General features: G+C 34.8%; 1 protein-coding gene across 1 annotated transcript in view; it reads right to left on the bottom strand.

Annotated features, from left to right (window-relative positions):
• Nucleotides 1–22,415, bottom strand: part of GPC5 (glypican 5) — a 584,807-nt gene that overhangs the window by 381,502 nt on the left and 180,890 nt on the right. Inside the window, exon 6 of the mRNA XM_088159817.1 lies at nucleotides 15,874–15,994. Coding sequence (XP_088015943.1) covers nucleotides 15,874–15,994 — 121 coding nt within the window. The remainder of the gene's footprint in view (nucleotides 1–15,873; nucleotides 15,995–22,415) is intronic.

Below are 22,415 nucleotides of genomic sequence, written 5' to 3'. Positions count from 1 at the left end.
GGAGTCTCTATCTTGGAGGTATTCCAAAACTGTTTGGACATGGTCCTGGGCAATCCACCCTGTTATCTTACTGAACACACTTTAAATCAAACTCCCATTAAAATCAGAAATTAAAGAGAAAAGTTGAATTAGTTCTTATCAGTAGACAATTTATTGTGATAACCAGGAATTACCATGCCTTTTCACAAATAATAGATTCATAGTCAAAATTTTAAAGATAAAACCAATAATTATATTAATTTTATTACCTAATAATGACTTGCATTTAAGTGAAAGCAAAAATTTTATTTCTTAAGAAAAAATAGGATAAAGGAGGTGTGATTATACAGCTCCATCTGAGTAACGCTTATTCCAACAGGGGTAACAATATGTGCAAGTTAATCAGAACTTAGTAAACAGAAAAAAAAATTAAAGAAGAAAAATATTTCAATTTCACTTTTTTCAAATTTTAGATTCAGAGGTTTTCTTGAGAATAGTCTGCAAAACCAGTCATTTTATGTTAATGCTGTTTATTTTCCAAACCACCATCTTAGTAACTGCCAGTTAGAAAGCAATTTCTGAATGACATTTCATGATTCTTTTAACAAAAATTTTATCAGCAGTTTGAAACAAAAATAAAAATACAAACACTAAAAATATTTTTATAAGAATAATTAACACTTGTAAATGCAGATACTTGTGTAAATCTATGCCTAAGGAAAAAATGACACTACACTAAAACAAAGAATATTACTAAATTTTTTTCCTTACAGTAGTCATAATAATAATTGAATTAATTTCCAAAAGTTGACTAAGTCATAATTCAAAACTATTTTTTCAGAATTTTCATTTAAATATTTTTCTCTAAAAGTAAATTCATTAGTAGCATTATCCAAGCTTTTTTTTTAAATCTAGATTTACATTAATCATAATAAATAGAAAAAGAAAACAACATGTGAATGTCATATGTCATACGCCAGTAATAGAATTCTATACTGTAGTCAAACCTTTTCATTATTGTTAAACTTTCTAAAATAGGAGAGAGAAAGACCTTTGATCAAGTCTGATATGAATGAAAAAGACACAAGTGATAAATATTTAAACATCTTTTCAAAGCCTGTTTCTATTTATTTAGAGGCCTTTTTGCAGTATCCAGCTAGGATAAAAAAAATATATGGGCTTACCTGGACATGTTACAAAAGCAAGAATAATTTTTTTTTTTTTTTTTGCAAAGACTCATGCCACTTTAAGAGTTTTACAAAAAACACGGCTCAGTTTCACCACTTCTATAGAATAAAATAGCAAAAGCAAAGAAATTTTCTCAAAACACTTCCATGAAGTTTTTTGATTGCATTTATTTCCTATAGAAAGTTCAATGTAGAGAGAAGTTCCTTATGTTTCACTTCTACCTTTTAAAATTATGTAATTGTGAAATTAGATGTAGAAATATCAATAGAGCAGAAAATGGTTAAAATGAATCTACAACTATTAAAGAGTCAGCAGACATTCAATGTTAATAAAAATTTTAATATCTTTTAGTGAATTGTGTGGAGTTTGGGAATACTCTGAGCCTTTTAGTTCAGCTGAGTTTACTAATAGTAGGATTATTGATCCTGTCAAGGCAATAAACTCTGAAATAAAATCACTTCATCAACTGATGCACTGATGATTAGTGCATCTCAGAGGTATTCATTCGAAAGTGGAAGACAGCAATTTTTAAAGAAGTGCTGCTTTTTCTCTAAGTCCCAGCCATTATCTACTTGGTTTCATTAAAAGCTCATCAACACAACACAATTCTCATTTTCAAAAAAAATACCCAACATTTATTTTTAGGTTGTTAGTAGTGTTTCAAGAATCAGGCTATCATACTCATATCATACTTTAGAATAGAACAGTTCAATATTTATAGATGTCTTGGAAATATTTAGGTATTCAATTAAAGCAGAAAGAACTGAAAATATAAATTCTAACTACCATCTTTTCCTTGTGATAATATGAAACATTAAAATTAAATATAGAGTTTGAAAAGAAATTAGGAAATGTTGAATGAAATACCATAGTGCAACTGGATTAATGAAATAAACAGCTAATATATTCATCCAAAGGTTTACCAATCACACTGAAATATACTACTATATCAATACCACTATTAAAGCTTTTATGGAATAAGTTTAAAAATAAAAATCTATACAGCTAGCATATAGAATTTGTAGGAAAAAATATCAAATTTCATCTTTATTTCTCTTGTAATTTAAGAAGAATATATAAACCTGAAATAGCTTTTTAAAAAATAAAACAATAAAACCCAGGTACGTTCTACCCTTCCCTGAGTGCATATGTCATCATATTTAAATACTGTAGAGAAAATAATTGGGAAGAAGATGAATGTGTGATAAGAATCTGTTTCTGAACCCACAGCTGTAAAAAAAAAATAAGTCTTCTGTGACTCCAAATTAAGGGGAAATGTAGGTGGCTCAAATTCATCTTTTGATCAGTTACCAGACTCGGGTGTCCTCATTGGTCTCCAGCTGATGTGTTTCAACCTCACAGAATTTCTTGATTGTAATGGGAAGCCTGTCCAGCAAAAGCTCTCATTTCACATTTCTTTATTTCATTCTATTTCTATTGTTGTGGCACTTGACCATTTCTATATTATCTTATATTCCATATTCCCGATTTTTCTTCAGATTGTCAAATATTGTCATTTCCAAATTTGTAAAACACCACTTTTTAAAGCCAAGAACATTTAGTGCTGTCTGCAATGCCAACCTCTGAGGAACTATTCTAGTAATCTTTCTCCAGTCTTATAACTGCTCTTTAAACATAGATGGTGACAACTTTCTCTTCCTATTTTTTTTCTTTTTAAATTAATTTCTTAGCTACAAAGTCTATAACCCTTATTCTTCCAACTAGGTCAAAATTAATATAATATTTTAGCAACCATTTTACTGATACACAGAAATTTTTCTATGATACTCCTTCAAGCAAAGATTCTACAACATGATGTTTGAATGGTATATCGACAAGATATGCTGCTGACGAGATATTCTATTGCTCTATTGAGCAATATTGCTCTATTCTATTGAGACATGTTGTCTCTCAGTGCATTTTCTGCTTTCTCTTTTCCTCCCCGTTTTCTCCTAAATTGATTCATGGTTCCGTGGTCCATCTTTTGGTATATAGAAGCATGAACTGAGACTTCAAATTTTTTACTTAAACTCGATCATCTACATTTTATTTCCAAAACTTCATTCCCATTCACCACCCTTTAGGTTCCATAGTAATTATCACCTTTGTTAGTTAAATAGATGAACAGAAGCTCACCTCTCTCAAAGAGGCTTTTTACTTTTCTTGCTGGAGATTTTTGTTACTATTTATTTTATTCTTGCCCATGAGTTTAAATCAGCATGGCTTCTGGAAATTCAGTGTATTCTCTGTAGTTTGTAACATCTTTCCATGGAGTTTCTTATTTTCACTAGGGCTTTATAATTTTGCTTATCAATTTTTATTTGAACCCTCACTTTGTTATATTCTTTTTCCTGTGTTTTTTTTGATACTTAAACTTGAGTTTCTAAAATTCAGATACATCTTGCGCTCAAAATCATTACCTTAGCAGAGTTGTTCTCATATCCCTAAGTTTATACTGCAAATAGATCAGAGCTGGGTAAAAGCAATCCTCCAAATCGCCCCAAAACAGCTATAGAAAAGTCTGAAAACAAGAATAGGGAAAAGAGCACTGAGATGTTTGTCAGATGGACATCCTGAAAACTGGCATTTCTGCTAAAATTTTGTGTCATGAAAATATATCCTGACTTAGTTATGGTCATTCAAATTACTCCCAAGAAATCAGCTAATCAGGAGGTTTTAATGAAGTTTACATGTCTGGGGAGTTTCTAATAACTTCAGTTATTAAACCTCAGTTTGGACTGTGGTTATTCTAGAATGCCAAAATAGAAAAAAAATGAGACATCCTATATTATGATTCACACCATCTCAAGCCTGAAGTGCCTCTACAGGTGTCTCTTTCCCTTTCCTGCAGAGAAAGCAATCAATTTAGAGGATTTAATATTTAAATTACTCAAGGTAATTACTCAAGTTGAGCCCAGGCTACAACTTTGCTTTCAATATCAAAGTAGTGGTAGATATTCATGTTCCTCTGTATTTTTCTAAAAATGCAAACAATACCAATATACTCTTTTCCTATCCTGAAGGAACTGCATATTTCACAGCCTGAATAATGAAATTGCCATACAACTTAGAAAGCAATAAAGGCAAGACTCAAAAATAATCATTGTAGTGCTTGAAATTTATTATTCTTTTAAATGTACTGGCAAACAAAAGAGAGAGAGAGTGAGAAGCAGGGGAAAAAAGAATGAAGTTGATAAGCATCAAAAAATAAAAGAATTTTACAAAATTAAGTCTTCATCTGAGCCACCCATTCCTGTAAAATATAGAAGTACAGAGGTAAAGAGCACAATCTCAGGGTGCACAGATGATGTTCCTCATTGATCTATAATACCAAAATGACTTAAGCAAAATTCCCTTGAAATATTCAAATGAGGGTATAGTTTTCCATATTGTGCAATTTTTTAAAATTAAAAATCTTCAATTAAGTCTTTTAAAACTGAATATGGAATCAAAGATCAAAATAATGGCTGAGGGGAAGAATTTTTAATAGAAACTATTTAAAAAATATCAATGAAAAAATAAAATAGAATTTAAATATTCGTTGTTTCTTATTTGTTCTTATATTTCAATTATTAGCACTTTCTCCTATTTTTTGTTTCTGTTAAATCATTTATTTTTAGGGGCTTTTTCCTTCATATTGAAAAACAGTTTTAGGAAAAAATGGAAATTGAATTAAATAGGAAACATAAGAAGGAATGAAAAGTTGAAACGATTTTTTCAGTTAGAAGTTTAATTTAAAACCAACATTTTTTTCTCTTGTAGAACTTCCAAATAAATGCTTCCTCAAAATTCCGCCAAACTGTCTATTTTATTGCTTGCTATATTTTCATACACCATTATTTCTTCATAAAACTTCTGTCACACAAAAGTTTCTAACTGAAGATATTTCCTCCTAGAAAGGAAGATACACATCTTTTTACTGATGTGCACGAAAACAATTTTCTTAAAACTAATGTTTTATGAGTTGACCTCTTCACATATAAACCCCCAAAATATCAAGCTGACTATGTTATGAGATTTAGTTTTACTTAAACCAAAAAATACAAGTGTCTGTTTGCAACACCTGCAGAGTTTAACAATGGTTATCCAGCAGAAAAATACACTTAAATCTGAGCAACCTAATGGCCTGGTATTGCAAAAGGAGACAAGTCTGTTCCTTGATTATTATGGTATGTTCTGAAAACTAAACTATGTCCACACTTCACCAGCTAAATCCTAATTTTAGACTCTGATCCTAGCACATTCCTCATACAAAACTTCCGTAAAAGGGCTGAAGGAAAATCAAAAAAGTGGTTTCTTGAAGGATCTGCACAGAATGCCAGTATAAGCAATAAAAGCAATAAAAAATACACTCTTATTATATGTAGTAACTAAAGAAATTACAGTACCTTACCTGGCTATGGTGAACCCTGTGAGTTGTGTAGATAATATATGTAATAATTTTTGGATAAGAAAAAGTATTAAGGGTACATGTAGATTTATACGAAACCAATCAAAAAAAGCTCTGGAGACATTTAAGCTGCTAGGAAGAAAATCGAAGACCAAGTCTTCTCCATAGTAGCATTTACTGAAATACTTTCAGAATCCCATGTGGCTCCAAAAACAGAAGTAGAAGAACAATATTAATCGAAAATTGAAGAAAAAATTCAAGGAAAACCAATCTTATTAATGATGAACCACACTAGAAATTAGACACACTAGACACTAGAAATTAAGAGAGGTGTTACAGGAGGAACTAATTGCAGCTGAACTGTAAAGGAACCAGATGGCTGGCACTTCAAACAAGGCTTCAAATAGGTTGCAAAAGAGTTCTTAAACAGAAGAATGAGGGAAAACTGACAGTTGTGATAAAATATGTACTACATGTGTAATGTAGCATGGAGGTACAGTGGTTTGCAGAAGGACTTCTAATGAATGAAATTATAGAGGAGAACAATAGTCAAACAGAAAGTGGGAAAAAACAGATTCAATTGATCAAATTATTACAATAAATAAAAAGACTTCGCAAATATGCTTCCATGTAACTATTGAATGCCATGCTCCATGGTTATGATGATACCTGATTCTTCAAAATCTGAATGTGACTTACATGGAAAGTAGATTGTTGCATTTCTGTATATGACAAGGGTGTTAAATCAGTGGATGAAGAAATATAGAAATTAATGATGGATAGTTTTATAAACAGTAGCCTTACTGTTATACAGTTCTGCTAGAGAAGTTTGCATATTCTCACTAAAAAGTAATGGTATTATATTTATTATCATATTATGCTGCAGTTTTTCATTTGTCCAGATCTGTGTGGTTCCATAAATTTGGCATAGACCTGAGTAAATACTTCTGTTGCAAGGCAGAGTTAGGGCAAGGCAGCTGCATTAAGAAGGAAATTACAGTTCAAGGTAACAGAATTGGAATTTTGCAGCCTCTTTCAATCTTATCATTGTGTTTTTATCATAGTCGTTCATTATTTGCACTTTAAAATGCCTCCCTATCTTTTATCACAATCAAGACAAAAGTTTTCACAGAGGCTAAAATATACTTCTCTCCTACTTTCCTGCATGACTAGTTGGTAGCTAACAGTAAGACCTTCATTCAGATATTTAAATCTAAGTTTTTTAGTTACAGTCCTGACTGACTAGGAAACAACATTCTTGCTTTTGAGCTGGGTTGTCATTGTCCCAGACCTGCGTACCAGCAGGAAACACGGAAGGTCAGATACCTGTTAAAATAAATGTTGAATATGACAGGTAAGTATTTTAAGGAATGAGATGAAAACCATGTGATTACTTGAAAGAGGAAGAGGAACTGGGGAGGGTCAGGAAGCAGAAATAAGAAGCTGATAAGGGGAAACTGGACCTAGCAAAATAATACTTAAAAGATTATAGAAGGAGGACAGGACAGTTCTGTATTCACTTCAATTACACATCCCATTAACAGACAGAAAACAAAGGAAAACGCTTTTATCTAAAAGTAGCTTACACTACTCCTATCAGCAAAAGCCTTTAGTCCTTACAAAATTTCCTTTCATTATTTGCACAGTCTGGACTATGGGCCAGTGTACCTATGAGAAGACTTATACAGTAATCCCATGTCAAGTAAACTAGATTAGGATAGTGATTGCTTTTAATGATTTTGCTCAACTGAAGTGACAAGCAAGTTATGAGAAGTGTCTAACCAAAAATCATACATGAAAACCCGGGCTCTGTATATTTTGTTTAGGAATTTACAGATACAGGATTGCTTTAGGGTTCTCTTTAGAGATCCAATTAGTTTTTCATTGCTTAGTTTTTGTTTTTTTTAATCCTATAGTTGTTTACATCAGCGCAGTGAGGCAGTCTGTAGATCAACTTGAACGACTCACTGAGAAAAAAAAGAAAAGTGCAGGGAAAAGAGGAAGCAGAGGTGTCCCACCAATGTCCCACTACCAGAACAGCACTTGCTACAACTATCACCATTCCAGAGTAGGAATGAGAAAGAAGTGTCTCCATTTTCTCTCCAATGCATGACCTTCTTGCAAACAAGTCAGGGTAGGTATTTGGCAGCAGAACGTTTAGATCTTCTTCAAAGCTTTCTTCTGTCTGCTCTTAAAGATGAAGCTGATTAGACACAGGCAAATGTTTAAAAAGGCCAAAACATAGTATTAAGGAACTGGTAAGTATGCTGGTTTTAAGCCAACAAATAAGATAATATTAAGATGTAAGGTTTTGAAAAGTCATTTAAAGAAATTAACACATTAAAGAATTTAAATTAGACTGCACAATCTGTTTAATAAAGTATATTAAGATTGGTTTGGTTTTTTTACAGAAAAAAAATGAAAAAATATTTTTCCAAAGTAATAGCTAACCTGTCTTATAAAACTGTCTATATGTTAAGGCTTATTATGTCTATAAATATATAAATGTCTATTCAATCACGTTACTATGAAAGTTATTATTTTTTCTATCTTGACAAGTTTTCTTATGTGAATATATTTTTTATTATGTGCTTGTTTTAGAAGGAATTTAGAATCAGCAAATTTATCTGTCTTCCTTTGGTTTTTGTTTTTTAAATATATCAGTCAGTTAAATACAGAGCAGTGTAATATTTCTGTACTGTAGAGAAGCTAAGAAACCTACCAACAAGCCTAGCACATAACCATAGTCTGCCAAGATATATTTGTATTTTCCTGTATTTTCTCTTGAAACAAAAACTGCTTTAAAAAATGCACACCACAGCTTGTTTCTGACACTTTCTTTTAACCCATAGTCCTGAAGGAGCTTTGCTGAGAATTCATGCAAATTATATCCTTCACCTTTGGTACTGATTCTTTGACTGCTTGCTGACTGAGACTCTCAAGACAAAATCAGGGTTGTGCTGAGCAAAAATTTGTAACCTTAAACTACAGTTTCAAATATAATTTGTATTATCCATAAGGATTTCAGACCCACAGGGTTCAAAAGCAGTTGAATGCTCCATACTATGCTGCTGTTTTCCACAATTTCCAAAACTTCTAGAGAGCAGATGAGTTCTTTAGGCAACACATAGCCCTCATAGATAACATGAGATTTCTGTTTATACGATTTTAGAGCAACAGATTGCTTTTCAAACTGATATTTCTTGTGCCTACAGAACACATTGCTTATTTTACAAACTGGCAAGGAGAACAAATTGTGATGATGCTTGCAGCAAATGACTTGCTCTGCATTGCTTTCCACAGGTCACTGCCTCTGAGGATTTCTCAGGACTGAGACCAAAAGGAAACCGCCTGTCTCAAATAGGAAACATTCAACATGCTCAAAAAGGATGCATTACTTTTCAGGCCACAAAATCTGTGACCAGCAACTTTTTGCCTTAGCAGTTAACCATTGAAATGCTTTTCTGTCTAATTCTTTTTTTATTTCTTTTCCCCTCAGTTGTTATGTATTTTTGTGGTACCTATTTTGTTTTAGATGTCACAGTTTTGCATAATGACTATTACACATATTCTAACACATGGTCTTATGATTGCTGATGATAAAAAAAGCCTGTTTCCTTAGTCTTTTAAAATTGTTGACAATATATTTTCATGTCTATAGTATTTATGACAGCTCTTCCCATGTGTATTATTACCTGGTGTTCATAACATATGAGTTCACACAGCATAGTCATGGAGTCAATAGAATCACAGAATAATTCAGCTTGGGAGGGACCTTTAAAAGTCTTCTAGCCCAACCCTCAACACCCAGTAGCATTCTCCTCAGCTGTGGCACTTGGACTGACAAAAGGCAATGCATTCTCATCAACATTTTTGGAACTGCTGCTGTATTTGAACACTCTGTGCACATGTACACAATCCACAGCCAGCAAACCAAGGTGCTACACAGTGCTCAGCCAGCACCAATGCACAAATGGACACACAGCACAGCCATCCTACTTATTCTCTTGACAGGTCACCCTCGAGGAATTGCTCACACAGGAATTTCCATGGAACTGAGGAGACCACTAAAGACCATGTAAACGGCCCTCACATCTTAATGGTACCTACTGTTAACTCCAGTTACTGTCCCACTCGTCTTTTTCCTTTTTAATGTATTTCCTTGAATACAAAATATTTTCTCAGTGTTACTGAGATGTTGACAGATTTCATCTGACATTAATTAGTACTAACAGGAACAGAAGGTAGCTTCTCAAATTTTTGTTGATACTTTTCCTCCTGATGTGGTATTATTCTATCTAGTTTGCTGAGCCTCTGCTCTTAAGAGGCTGCCCATGAAGGTAACTGTGGGAAGGCTTTGTGATGTGTGTCAGATTTCATAATATAGAGCCACTATTTGATTTTCACTTCTGACTACATAGTTGATATCCTGCTTAACTTAAATCTTTTAAAGCCCTATTTGATACGGCTCTACATTTCTGTTCCCTTTTTACCAAATATGTTTTTCCAAGAACGTCAGTTTGTGAATATTCCTCTATCTATTCTTAGTAAAATAAAAATATTTATTTCAGAAGTATGTATTATAACAATGTACAGGGTGTGGTGGTCTCTATGAGGAGCAGGTGGAGCTACCCCAGGCTCTTCTGAAATCACAAAACTCTCCTTCCTTTAATATTGTACTTAAAAATGAGAAAGTAGAACAATTGTCCTGTTTTGCTAAAAAAAAAAATCCTAACACAAGCAATTTTTGCCAGCTATAACAGCAAACAATTTAGGTGCAAAATAGGCTTTTGTAGATAGGATCTGCACCATAATGAATACTTCACTTAGTGTCACTATGCACCTAAGTAGCTAGAAAAGGCTGTTTTATTTTTCTCTGCCACTGTTCTCTTCACAAAATGAATAAGAATTGACAGTATCTTCCTGCTGCATCAACAAATATGTTTTCTCACTGCACTGTGCAAGGCTTTATAAGAAACACGAGGAGAAAAACAGCAAAAAACCAAATGTTAAGGATTTTTTTTTAATTAGCCCATTATTAAGAGTTTTATACGAATTTGAACAACAACCAATTTCAGAAAGCTCTGTGCAATGTATACTCTTTTAAAAAAGATACTTCACAAAAATGATCATTTGTTCTAAATGAACGGGACTTTGATTAGCCCTTAATAACTTTACCTCCTACACATCCCAGCAATGGGAGATGCACCAGCTAAACTATATACCCTCCTAATCACTTTTTTATTTCTACCTTCTACTTGTAAACCATATATAAGTTTGAGTTTACACATAATTTTCCAAGGTATACAGTCATCTCTGAATGCTCATAACTTTTAGTGTTTGACTTAACAAATACAGAAAGATGGCCTTTGTGAGCAATAAAAAGGGTTTATACCTTCACTATCATCACAGAACTGTGAAGAAAATCTTTTCACTCTCAAGAGATACAAAAGCATCAGCAATCATACACTCTTTTGTGTACTTTTGAGGCTAGAAGTTAAGTATATTTTAAAGGGAGGACTATGAAACTCAGAAAATAATTTCCTACCTAATTTTTAACTGCTTAATATTTTTACAGGATTTCTGCCAATATTTTACATGCAGTGGTAATAATCAAGTACTTAACATATTGTTGGCACCAGCCAGCAGTCAGAGGCAGTTCTCCATAGAGGGGATAAAAGACTAGAACAGCTCACACAACAAATATGAAATAGACTTATCTGTCAAGTAGTAATATCCTGATATCCCTACATCACTAGTACTCTACTATCATGCCTTGCCAAAACCAGAATTTGTCCAAGAGTTTCTTTCAAAATGACAGTATTGTATTTCTTCCAGAAGTAAACTTTTAAAAAAAGAAGCAGTGCCAACAAATCAGTGGGGAAAAAATTAATGCAATCAACACCCTGAGTTATTCTTTACCTGCAGGTTTGTTCTAATTTTGGATGAAACCAAGAAGTGTAAAAAAAAATCAGTAAAAACAAAATCTAACGCAAAATTAACATTTAGATATGTATTTGCAATATGAAATACAAAAAAAACCCTCATGAGGAAGTCCTTCCTAGTGCATAAAAAATAAATAGGCTGTTTAGGAGCAAACACAGCTGAAAGCAATTCTAATACCAGTGAATGTTGAATGGCTCCTGCATAAAGTGCACTGAAATTTTGCTTGCCACTTACCCGTGATTGAAAGGTACAAACTGCAGGTTACACTTTATCAACAGAAAGCATTTAAGACGAGAAAGGGAAAGTTTAGGAAGTGAGTCTCCAAGAGCATGTTACCGAAGAGTGTGTCAAACTACATATCTGTCTAATGCTGTATTCTTGAGAATTCCCTCATTCCATGAGAAAGAATTGCATTTCAGTCATTTAAAAAGTCATCACAATGTCTAATTTGTGATGTTTATACAGCTGTTGGCACTAGTTTAAGTGGCAAAGGGGTTTTAACTATTAGGTGGTTAACTATTAGGTGTAATACTACAGTAAGTAGGTACAACTGCAAATGCCACACCTTGTGCATGAATAATTTCAAAACATGGTTCTTTGTATGAGAAGGTGAGGTTTCAGGTAAAATATTCCATCCCCATTTCCAATCCATACTCGAACAGCTCTTACAAAAACACATATTAACTTGACTGTGCTGTGATACATTGATAAAAGCTTTAAAAAATGCAGAAGAAAATTTAGTTTTTAGCATGCCAAATCAGTGTCAAAACAAAGTCTCATCTCACTATTTTTGCCACCTTTTTGAGACAGGTAAATGGGCAAATGGCAGCATGGTGAAACAGAGTGCTCACCCTGCAATAATAATGACAAGAAGTAAAGGAAAAATTAGACTGTCACCAGCATTTAATGTCATATGAAGTACTGGCATTTAGTCCTTTAAGGAATGTAAGCATCAATTCCATTAGAGACAGTTTGCAGCCCTTTGTGGAGAAAGTAAATATTGTTTTATGCATATCAGCTAGCACTCTAGTGGTATAGCAGTGCAAGATGGGATCTTTTCCAAATAAGTTCAGACATACCTTCTACTGCACCTAAAAATTAGAAATAATTTATCCTGATAGAAGCATTTACATTTCCAGTACAGTCACTAATGGTAGGTGCCTCTGGAGATCTCCAGAGGGAGATTTGGTCTGCCTAATTTAGACAACCAGACATTCTTCTCTGGCCTCACTCCTAAAATGAGGTAGACTTTATTTAACCTGTAAATACAAGCTCCAAGTAATGTCTATTACTTTCAAAACCAGTATCTTTTTGAGATTGTCTTCTGAAAAAAGAAGCACATTGAAAAGACCAAGGTCTTGCCTGTAATCACAGCTCCAAAATCTCACACTTACTTCATAACCTTTAGTATTTGTACTTGCAGGAATGATGAATTAATCATGGTTTTAAATTATTGGGGAAAAAGGAAAATAATTCCCATTACTATTCATGCCATACGACACTGACTTTGCCTATCTTGATTACCTATTAGACTGATAGTTGCAGATTGCAGTATATAAAATGATATGCACTGAACCCATAATTTGCCTGCCGTGAAGATAAATGAATGGAGAGGAGTCCATCATTTAAAACTCTCCAAAATACCAGCCTGTACAAATAAGGAGTTTTACAGAAGAAGGTTCAATATGACTTTTTCAAGCCATATTCGTACTGACTGGTTCAGCAGAGCTCATATCAGTGCCTCTAATTGCACTTTGTTGTTGTGAATACGAACCTGCAGAGTCCAGGGCACAGATTACAGCCGTTGGGGTCCAACAGAATCAAAAAGTTCTATCGATTTTTTTGGTAAATCCACTATTTACAGAAAAAGGAGGATTATTGTGAGCCTCTCACAAAGGAGAACTGCCCAGAAACCACAGCCTGCTGAAAAGAGATACTGTAACTTATGCAACAAGGGGGTTGATTTCAGGAGTTTAAAGTTTTTAACAGGAAAGAACCTGGAAAAGAGAGTTTAAGCATTGTATATTTACATATTTTAAAGCTAATTCTTTGCTTGGGACTTTTATGCCTTTGTATATCCAACAGGAAAAAATAGAGAAGATGCTAAAAATCTGTCCTTTTCTGTATGCAGGGAAGAATGGTCTTGATTTGTTTTCCAAAGTTAACATTAAATATGAGCAGAAAGGGATCTCAAAAATATCTGCCCTTTTGCTATTTTCACCTTAAAAATGATTTAAGATATACAGTTTTGTAAATTTCAGGAATTATTAGTTTTGAAAAACTTGACCATTATGTTTTGTTCCAAGTTAGCTATTTAAAATTTTTAAGTTTAGTAATAGAGCTTGGATAGGGTGTTAGGATTAAGTATGACCCTGGCTGTCTCTGAGGCATCACCACAATCCATTAAGCTCCTCTTATTTTCTGCTCATTGTAGGGTTAATATGTGAGAAATCTTTATTTTCATATCACACAGGACAAAACGGTGATCTTTTGCATTTGCGTCTCTAATTTACACTCCTCATCTTCCTTTCCCAATCAGTAAATGGTGAAGAAGAAAGCTTTTTTGCAGCTTCTTTAGCCCCTTTTTTTTTTCTGGAGAAAAGCAGTTATATGTCAGGTCTCTAAGGATTTTGATGCTCTCTTTATCCCTTGACCCTATCTTCATACTCAGAGCTACAAGGAAAGAAACTATCCCACAGAAAGAAAATATACTAGGAGGTTAGTAGGCATTTCAGTATGTAAATTATATGTCCTTTTCCCCAAGATACACTCAAGTCTTTAGGGACAAGGGCAAGTAAGCTCTCAAAATGAAATACTTTATAATGGAAATATTCTATTCCACTCTTTTAGGTACTCACTCAAGGAGAAAACAACACAACTTCAAGTCTCTAGAGGAAGCCAACACAATAAACTATACAGAGTAGTTTTAATATAAAAGGAGGAAAGCATTCCTGATAGATGAAAGACCTTGGAACTTGCAAGTAATATTTGCAAAGTTTATCTTTGTATAGTATTTTGTAGTTATTAATTAAATCATGGCATCTCTTGTAGGGAAAATTTCATTGATTTTCTCACCATTGTAGATGCCATTTTAATAAAGAAGAGAGACAAAAGCATGATGCTGAAGCTGGAGGGATAAAAAAGATATTTCTTTTAAGAAGAAAAGAATAATTATTGCTTTTGAACTTCAAAACTAATGCCACTTCTCCCAGAAAACAACACTACTGATGGAAAAGAAATTTTCCTAGCTTTTTTTCTTTTTTCTATTTCATCACTCTTTGTTTTCTTGTCAGAGAAGAGTTATTGTTCACAATTACAGATATAAGAACCAAGAGGTTTTACTGTGAAGCTATCAGTAATATTTCAACTCCAGAAACCACGTGGGAAACTGTATTTAAAAGCTGTAAAGAAGATGTAAAAACAGAATTAAAGCAAGTCCTTAGATGGATCTAAATGCACTAGGCAAGGAGAAGACATGTAATATCTCTAATTCTCTTGTTTGGGGAATGGGTTACAGAAGAGGAGACAATAAAAGTGAGAAGCTCCATGGTCTCCCTAAGTAGCCTCTCCTTTTACCAGTGCAGAGGAGAGGATGCTGGGTTAAATGGGTCACTAACAGGAAATGCTTTTAGAACCTTTCTGGTCACTGAGCCTTCAGATCAGAGTGAAAACTTTTATTTTTAAACTGAAATACAGAGCTGCTGGAAAAATAACTGTTGCCTTCAACAGAATTGTTTTTGTTCTCTAGTTCTGGATATCTGTGCATATAAATGTGGCATGTAACCAGAGATACCTGTAATACTGTAAACTTATTACAATATTATGATTTTAAAGACCCATATTGTAATTTACTTTCTTCTAAGCCCTGAATTTAGTAACTCACAGATATGTACATCAGGTAATGAACACCAACTCGTTTAACAGGCATAGGATTTTCATTCAAACTTCCTGTTTTTTCTATCTGGCATCTAAACAAAAAACCTTGCAGCCATATAAGTTAAGAAAGAACTTAGATTTAGTAAAGAGGGAAGAGGGAAATTATGTTTTATTGTTATGTAAACATATGCACCCATTCAATACCCCTAAATCATATTGTTTGTGCTTCTGTATGCTTACTGCAATGCTGAGCTGTGGTACTTACAGGTACAGATGGCCCAGCTGCCAGACCCCCACTTCCTACACTTATCTACCAGATGCAAGCCTTTTAACTAAATCATTTTTAATAACTGAGACAGAGAACAACTAATGTTTTGCTGTGGATGTGCACTCAGCAGAAACTTGAATTAACCTTTATGGTGCAATAAATTAATACTTTAATTACTAAAGTAGTAGTTAGAACTGTATTGTATCCATAGGAAAAAGAGTCTTACCTGAATAATATGTTTCAGCTTGTCAATAATTTGACTTATTACAGGATCTGTTCCCTTCACTTTTACTTCTGGATTTGCAGACTGAGCCTTGATTCCACTGCCAACCACACGGTGTGTATAGCTAGTTTAATACAGAAACACATATAAAAATGGAGTTACTCATCTTCTAGTTTGTATTATCTCTCATGGCACCAGAATACCCCTTTAATCAGATGCATTAATTTTATGCACATATTTTTTCACAAAAAAGAAATGGAACAAAATATAATTACTACCTTCCACAAAGTTCTGTTATTTATTAGCACTTTAAGTTTACTGTAAAATTTAATAAGGAAAGTTATCTACATTCTGTAGCATGAAACATTCAGCCCTGTAAATGTCTTTCTGTGTCTGTGCAAAAAGGCGGTGCTCCATTTAGATTTTGCTAAATACAACGACATGATGCTTGCCTAAATGTGTGACATTTCAGGTTTTTAAAACAAACTCTATATTCCATACATGCTGTATGTTCAGGAATAAACCTGAAATTTTCTAGTGTTTTTGTGAGTGCACGCACTGACAGAATATTTATTGAAAGATAACAGCCAAATTTTGCATAAATTATTTAGCATTACATTAATTATATAAGTAAGAGTAGGCCAAAATGTACTTGATAAATAGATAAATAAAAAGAAGTAAAAAACAGATATAAGCTGATTCAAAAAAGAACTGCTTGAGTGAGTAGAACATTGTTTATAATACATCAAAATTCAAAATACAGTAAATAAAATAACCACCAAGTAGGATTCTGCAGCTTGTTAAGAAGCAATTCTTCATTCAACTTACCAGATTATATGCAATACTCAAGTTATGCAAGAAAAACTAAATATCTACCTTCTCATCACAGATATTGTACATTATGCAAATACTCTCCATATGCTATATTTTTTCAGAGTACTCTATGAGAGGATAGCTCTATATGTCTCTGTCTCAAAAGTATTTTGCCAGCTGTTATGTTGTAAGAAAAAGAGAGGAAATAACCCTATCAGAGTAAAGGAATGTCTAATTCCTACCTGGTAGATCCACATATAAGCACAAACACAGCATATTCAAATTTTCCAGAATTTCTTTTATGAAAAACGTTACAGGTCCACTTAACTCTGCAGAAAAGCTTGAAGATATGCTAAATAATGAATGCAGTTCAGTAAAACAAGGTTGCCACATAACAGTAATATTTTGTCCTTGATCTTTACTTAAATATCACCCTAAATGAAATTTAGGATGTTCCTGAGGAAGTGTACACACTGAATAAATGAGTGGTTCATATTCTTGAAAAGGTTTTATTTTGATTTACAGCAGGCAGCTTTTTGTGCTGTCTTGGAGCAATGGAGCCGTTTGCTACCAGGAAATGCTGGGGAAAAGCTTTGTATAGGGGCGTGTACAAAATCTGCAGTCTGCCTGCTAGTCTTGGGCCATTGCTTAATGCAGCAATTTGGACTGAGTCAACAAATCTTCTGGTAATTCTAAGTGTGAAAAAAATTAAAATAAAATATAAAAGCCTTCAAAAAATTTATCTGGCAGTCATTTGTATAAAATAAAATAAATATGTATAAATAAGGAATTAATTCCAGCTGAACAGTGCTGCAGTGACCAGAAAAAAACAACTGGTTTAACTCAACATACTAATTTCATGCAACACCAAAATTTCTTCTCTTCACATTATAAAACCATAAAAATCTTGAAGGTTATGTCTATCCTTTCTATCCAGTGGTCTTGTTCTGTTTCACAGCATGCAAAATCTGTGTTCTCACTTTCTGTCACTCAGAATTCTTCAATTAACACCTTTTTTTCAAATGCTGCAAACTCAACTATTGCACATTTGCCTGTGAACTGCATAACTGTGCAAAAGAATACCCTTTCTCCTTTTTTTTTTTTTTTTATTCAATGATATTTATTTCTCTAACCATGCAGGAAGAAATAAATCATGCAGAAGCTGAAACTTTCCTAGACTACAATTTTATTAGTTTAACTCATCTGGGAATTATTTGGCAATGACTCATTCAAGACTGACTATCATTTCTTTTTCAGCTATTTCTACAATGAAATCAGAAATCTTGCACAGCTGGTATTTGCTGTAGGACTAACTCCCTTCTTCCACATGAGAGATAGTAGCTGGGAAATTAATGCTGTCTTGTGAGTGGACCTGATATTAGGAGTTTCAATCATGTTCTCCAACCTCTTCAGAGTCAACATTTTCTAAACTCCTTTTCACCTTTTTTCAGTTGAGAGTGGGGAAGGGTAAGAAGCTGAAGCAGAGGTGATGTGCATTGAAACAGTGACAAGTAGCACACTAGTGCTTGATAACACCACATCTTTAAGTTTATTTGCATTGAACAAATATTTAGATCAATAGGTACTGGTGGTAACAACCTTGGTATTAGTTTTTGTTATTTCCTTGCTGTTTAGCACTTTTACACCTCCTTTCTCGCTGCTGACCTTTCTCTCACCAACAGCTGGCACGATCCTTTCCAGGGCTTACAGAATGAATTTGTTACTTTCCCTGCTTTCTGCTGCCTGCAGGCTCCCTTATCCTCCACAATACTTCCAAACAGAACAGCACACCTTTCCACCTAAAACCTTCACAAATACACTGACTATCCCCTAACTCTTCAAACCCTGCTCTGTGAAAACTGACACATTTCATCCCTGTCTCCTGACATTTTTGTCTGTTACAGGCCCCAGAAGATCCCAATTAACATACAAGTTTATGTCAATAGAGAAAATAACAATCCTTATATACCAACTCTTTGGACCCAGTATTGGTATAATCACTACACATTCCAAAGTTTTCTGGCTAATCAAATTTACTAGATATTTACCACATTCCTACCTTGACTCTTAAAGGAGTTGATATTTCTTTCAAAAAATCCTTCTACTTTTGAAGTTATGTGTTCTAATTCAAGATTTGTAAAGTTTTTACTCCTTTGAGAGCTTTTAATTTGTATTTCAAGACTTCAGTCTTGAAACTGATCTTCCAGGTTCTGAATGTGAGTTGTCCCCCAGGGAACATACAGGGAGTAACCATCACATATGGAAAATGAAGAGCTGAATTTCAAAACTTAAGATTCATTTAAATGGAATTAAATTTGGAAGACTATTTTGCCCAAAATGTATTTGGCTTGCTTGGCAAAAGCCAAACCCAGGGGATGCTGCAGGAGTGGCCTCTGGGACAAGGTGCCAGAAGCTTTCTCCATGTCCAGCAGAGCCAATGCCAGCCAGTTCCAAGACAGACCCACTGCTGGCCAAGCCCACTCCCATCAGTGATGGTGGAAGTACTCCTGTTACAACAGGTTTAAAATGGAGAAAAAAACTGCTGAGCAAGAGTTGGTGGACAAGATGAATTGAGAATATGAGAAACAGCCCTGCAGACCCATGGAGAGAGGAGTCTGTGCTGGGGCAGGTTTGCTGGCAGGTGACCCTTGGAAGGACCCACACTGGAGCAGCCTGCTCCTGATATACTCCACCCTGTGGAAAAGAGCACACTGGAGCACTTTGTGAAGAACTGCAGCCTGTAAGAAGGACCCACGTTAGAGAAGTTCATGGACAACTGACTCCCCTGGATGGACTCTGTGCTGGAGCAGGGGAAGAATGTGAGGAGGAAGGAGTGGTAGAGACAGCATGTAATGAATGCCCAAATGTGAGTATACTCAACGTATTGAAGGAAATTAATATACGTTTGTATTTTTTTTGTTATTGGAAATCCTAACCTATATTAAATATGGTTTCACTGCAAGGTGATCCAGCTTTGACCAATTGACATTAAAAACTCTCATTTAACTTTGACTTTGTTGTAATTATATGCTCTGACAAGTCATAAAGCCAACTGAACACCTTTTTTCTTTCTTCTGATGTATAATAAGGCATTGACAAAACCTTATGAAACATTGCTTTATTGATTGTTATAAAAGTCAACATATTTTTGTTTAATCTACTCTTTGCTTGAAATGGTACCTTTGCCTACAAAAATTATAAATTACTTATAAGTTATTGTTTCATACTTCACATAAGTGTGTTTAATTAACAAATGTCTAAAAATCTAATATCTTCAAATACTCTAATGTAAAAGAAATGATGTGTCAAGCTAAACAGGCTATTGGGAATCTGTGCGTGGTACACAAAACTTCATCCCTGTAGACGCACATTCACATGCAAAATTTTTTTCCCTTTATTTGGGGGTGGGGGGAAATATAAAAATCTCAGACTCTTGGCTTGAGAGACTTCATTCATTTTAAAGTTTTAATATGGCATTAATCACTTTCTGTTTCTCTAACTCCTAATGTACAAGTAATGGGAAAAATATTTTAAGGATCCCCACCGAGGTAGTCTGACTTAAGCAAGTGCTGCTCAGATTTGAATCTTGGGGAAAAAAATGACGAATTTCTTGCTGGAGAAATAATAGACCCGCCATCTGTGCTCATTTCTGTACAAGCATGGTAATGTATCACATCACTTTAATAGGCAGACTTGGTCCCCAAGTACTATTAATTTTCATCAGCATTAGGGAAAAAAAAAAACAAGAACCAATATATTTGTATTCTATAAACATGTTTTAAAGTGATGAATAACAAGGTGCCCATTTTCTGAGCTCAGGATATGAATATTCATATAAATTACCTATTAGTCTATATTGTATTTATGAGTACAATTGGTGGGGTTTACTTCTGATTCTCTCAAGATCTCTGATGAAAGAGAAAATCATGCTTTATTTTCTATTACCAATTTCTTGGTACATGCAGTTGGAAAAGCTATTGGAAGTAATAAACACATCAATTCTTGTATGATTCAGCCATTTTGGATGTAGTGCTTCAGGAAGATCTGTACATGTATATCCCTCCAGCACAAAATAATCTGTATTATCTTGTGATGACAATAAATACATCATAATTATGTTCAACAACTGATTATGATTTTCCTTTTTAAGCTACTTTTAGGCACTTTGACCATGTTTCAAGTGGGAGATTAAAACAACGAAAGATGTACTATGACAGAAAAGCTATTGTCCAGAACATCCCTAACTGCACTGGAAGTCAAGGCTCTCCCAAGATACCTGGTGATATTCTACATTTAGCAAGTTGGCCATCCTGATGTATGTCCTTCAGCTGCCACCATCACCACCTGTCACTGCCTTCTTCTGGTCACCAGTGGTGCATCCCAGGAAACAGTACTGGGTTCCATCCTGTTGAATATCTTTATCAATGGTTTGGAGAAATGGCTCAAATACAGCCTCAGTCAGTCCACAGATGACACCAAATTGGGTGGGAGTGTTGATTTGCTGGAGAGTAGGAAGGCTCCACAGAGAGATCTGGAAAGATTCAAATAATGGGCTGAGGACAATGGCATGAGGTTCAGCCAGGCCAAGGGCTGAATCCTGCACGTGGTTCACAGCAACCTCAAGCAGCAGCATAGGCTCAAGGAAGAGTGACTTGAGAGCTGCTCAGCAGAAAGGAACTTGGGGGTGCTGGTTGATCACAGCTGAACATGAGCCAGGGTGTGCCCAGGTGGCCAAGCACTGATTGTCCCTCTGCACTCCGCACTGGTGAAGCCTCACCTCAAATCCTATGTGCAGTTTTGGGCGGTCACATCAAAAAGGACATTGAGGTCCTGGAACATGTCCTGAAAAGGGCAACAAGCCTTATGAAGGGTCTAGAGAACACATTCTACAAGGAGCTGCTGGGGAAACTGGACTCTTTTAGTCTGGAGGAGACTTGGAGGGAACCTCATTGCTCTCTACAACTACCTGAGAGGAGGCAGCAGTGAGTTTCCTCTGCCATGTCTCAAGTGAAAGAGCAAGAGGAAATGACCTTAAGATGTGCCAAGAGAGGTTCAGATAAGATATTAAAAAAATAAAATCACTGAAAGAGTGGTTAGGCATTGGAATAAGTTGCCCAGGGAGGTGGTGGAGTCATCACCTCTGGAAATGTTTGAGAGGAGTCTGGATGTGTCACTGGTTCATGGAGATAATGCTGCTAGTTTGATGGTGGAACTAAATGTTCTTAAAGATGTCTTCCAACCTTAATTATGATTCAGTGTGTTTCTTGTGCTTTTCTGTGCTTGGGTCAATTGCCACTATCAAGAGCTACTCAGGAATCTCTACATTAAGTTGTCAAACTACAGGTCATGAAATTGAGACAACTGTTCAGGTTGTGAAAGGCTTACACTGGGGTACACTGCCTTACCCCTGAAATGCTGGTGTGTTTCAGGTACTCACAGCTGTAGGATGTTCAGTGGGGCCACAGCTGCTACAGCTGTACAGAGACACTGCCTGACAAAGCTCGTTTTGTTAATCACTTTGTGGCACTAGGATTCTCATCTTCATTTGTGATATTTCATCTCAAATGAGATCTTACTGCAGTTGAGTAATCTCCATGACAATAAACAGAAAACAATCACAAACTCCTCAGCTGGTAACAATGGAGAGGTCTCTCTCCATCCACCTAATTTTCTGCATTTGAAGCCAATTTGATGTAAAAGATGCAAAGCTGCTTTTCATCTGACTGTTTGAA

Source organism: Sturnus vulgaris, chromosome 2 (genome assembly GCF_052056855.1).
Source record: "Sturnus vulgaris isolate bStuVul1 chromosome 2, bStuVul1.hap1, whole genome shotgun sequence".
Lineage (NCBI taxonomy): Eukaryota > Metazoa > Chordata > Aves > Passeriformes > Sturnidae > Sturnus > Sturnus vulgaris.
This window is presented reverse-complemented; position numbering and strand designations above follow the sequence as displayed.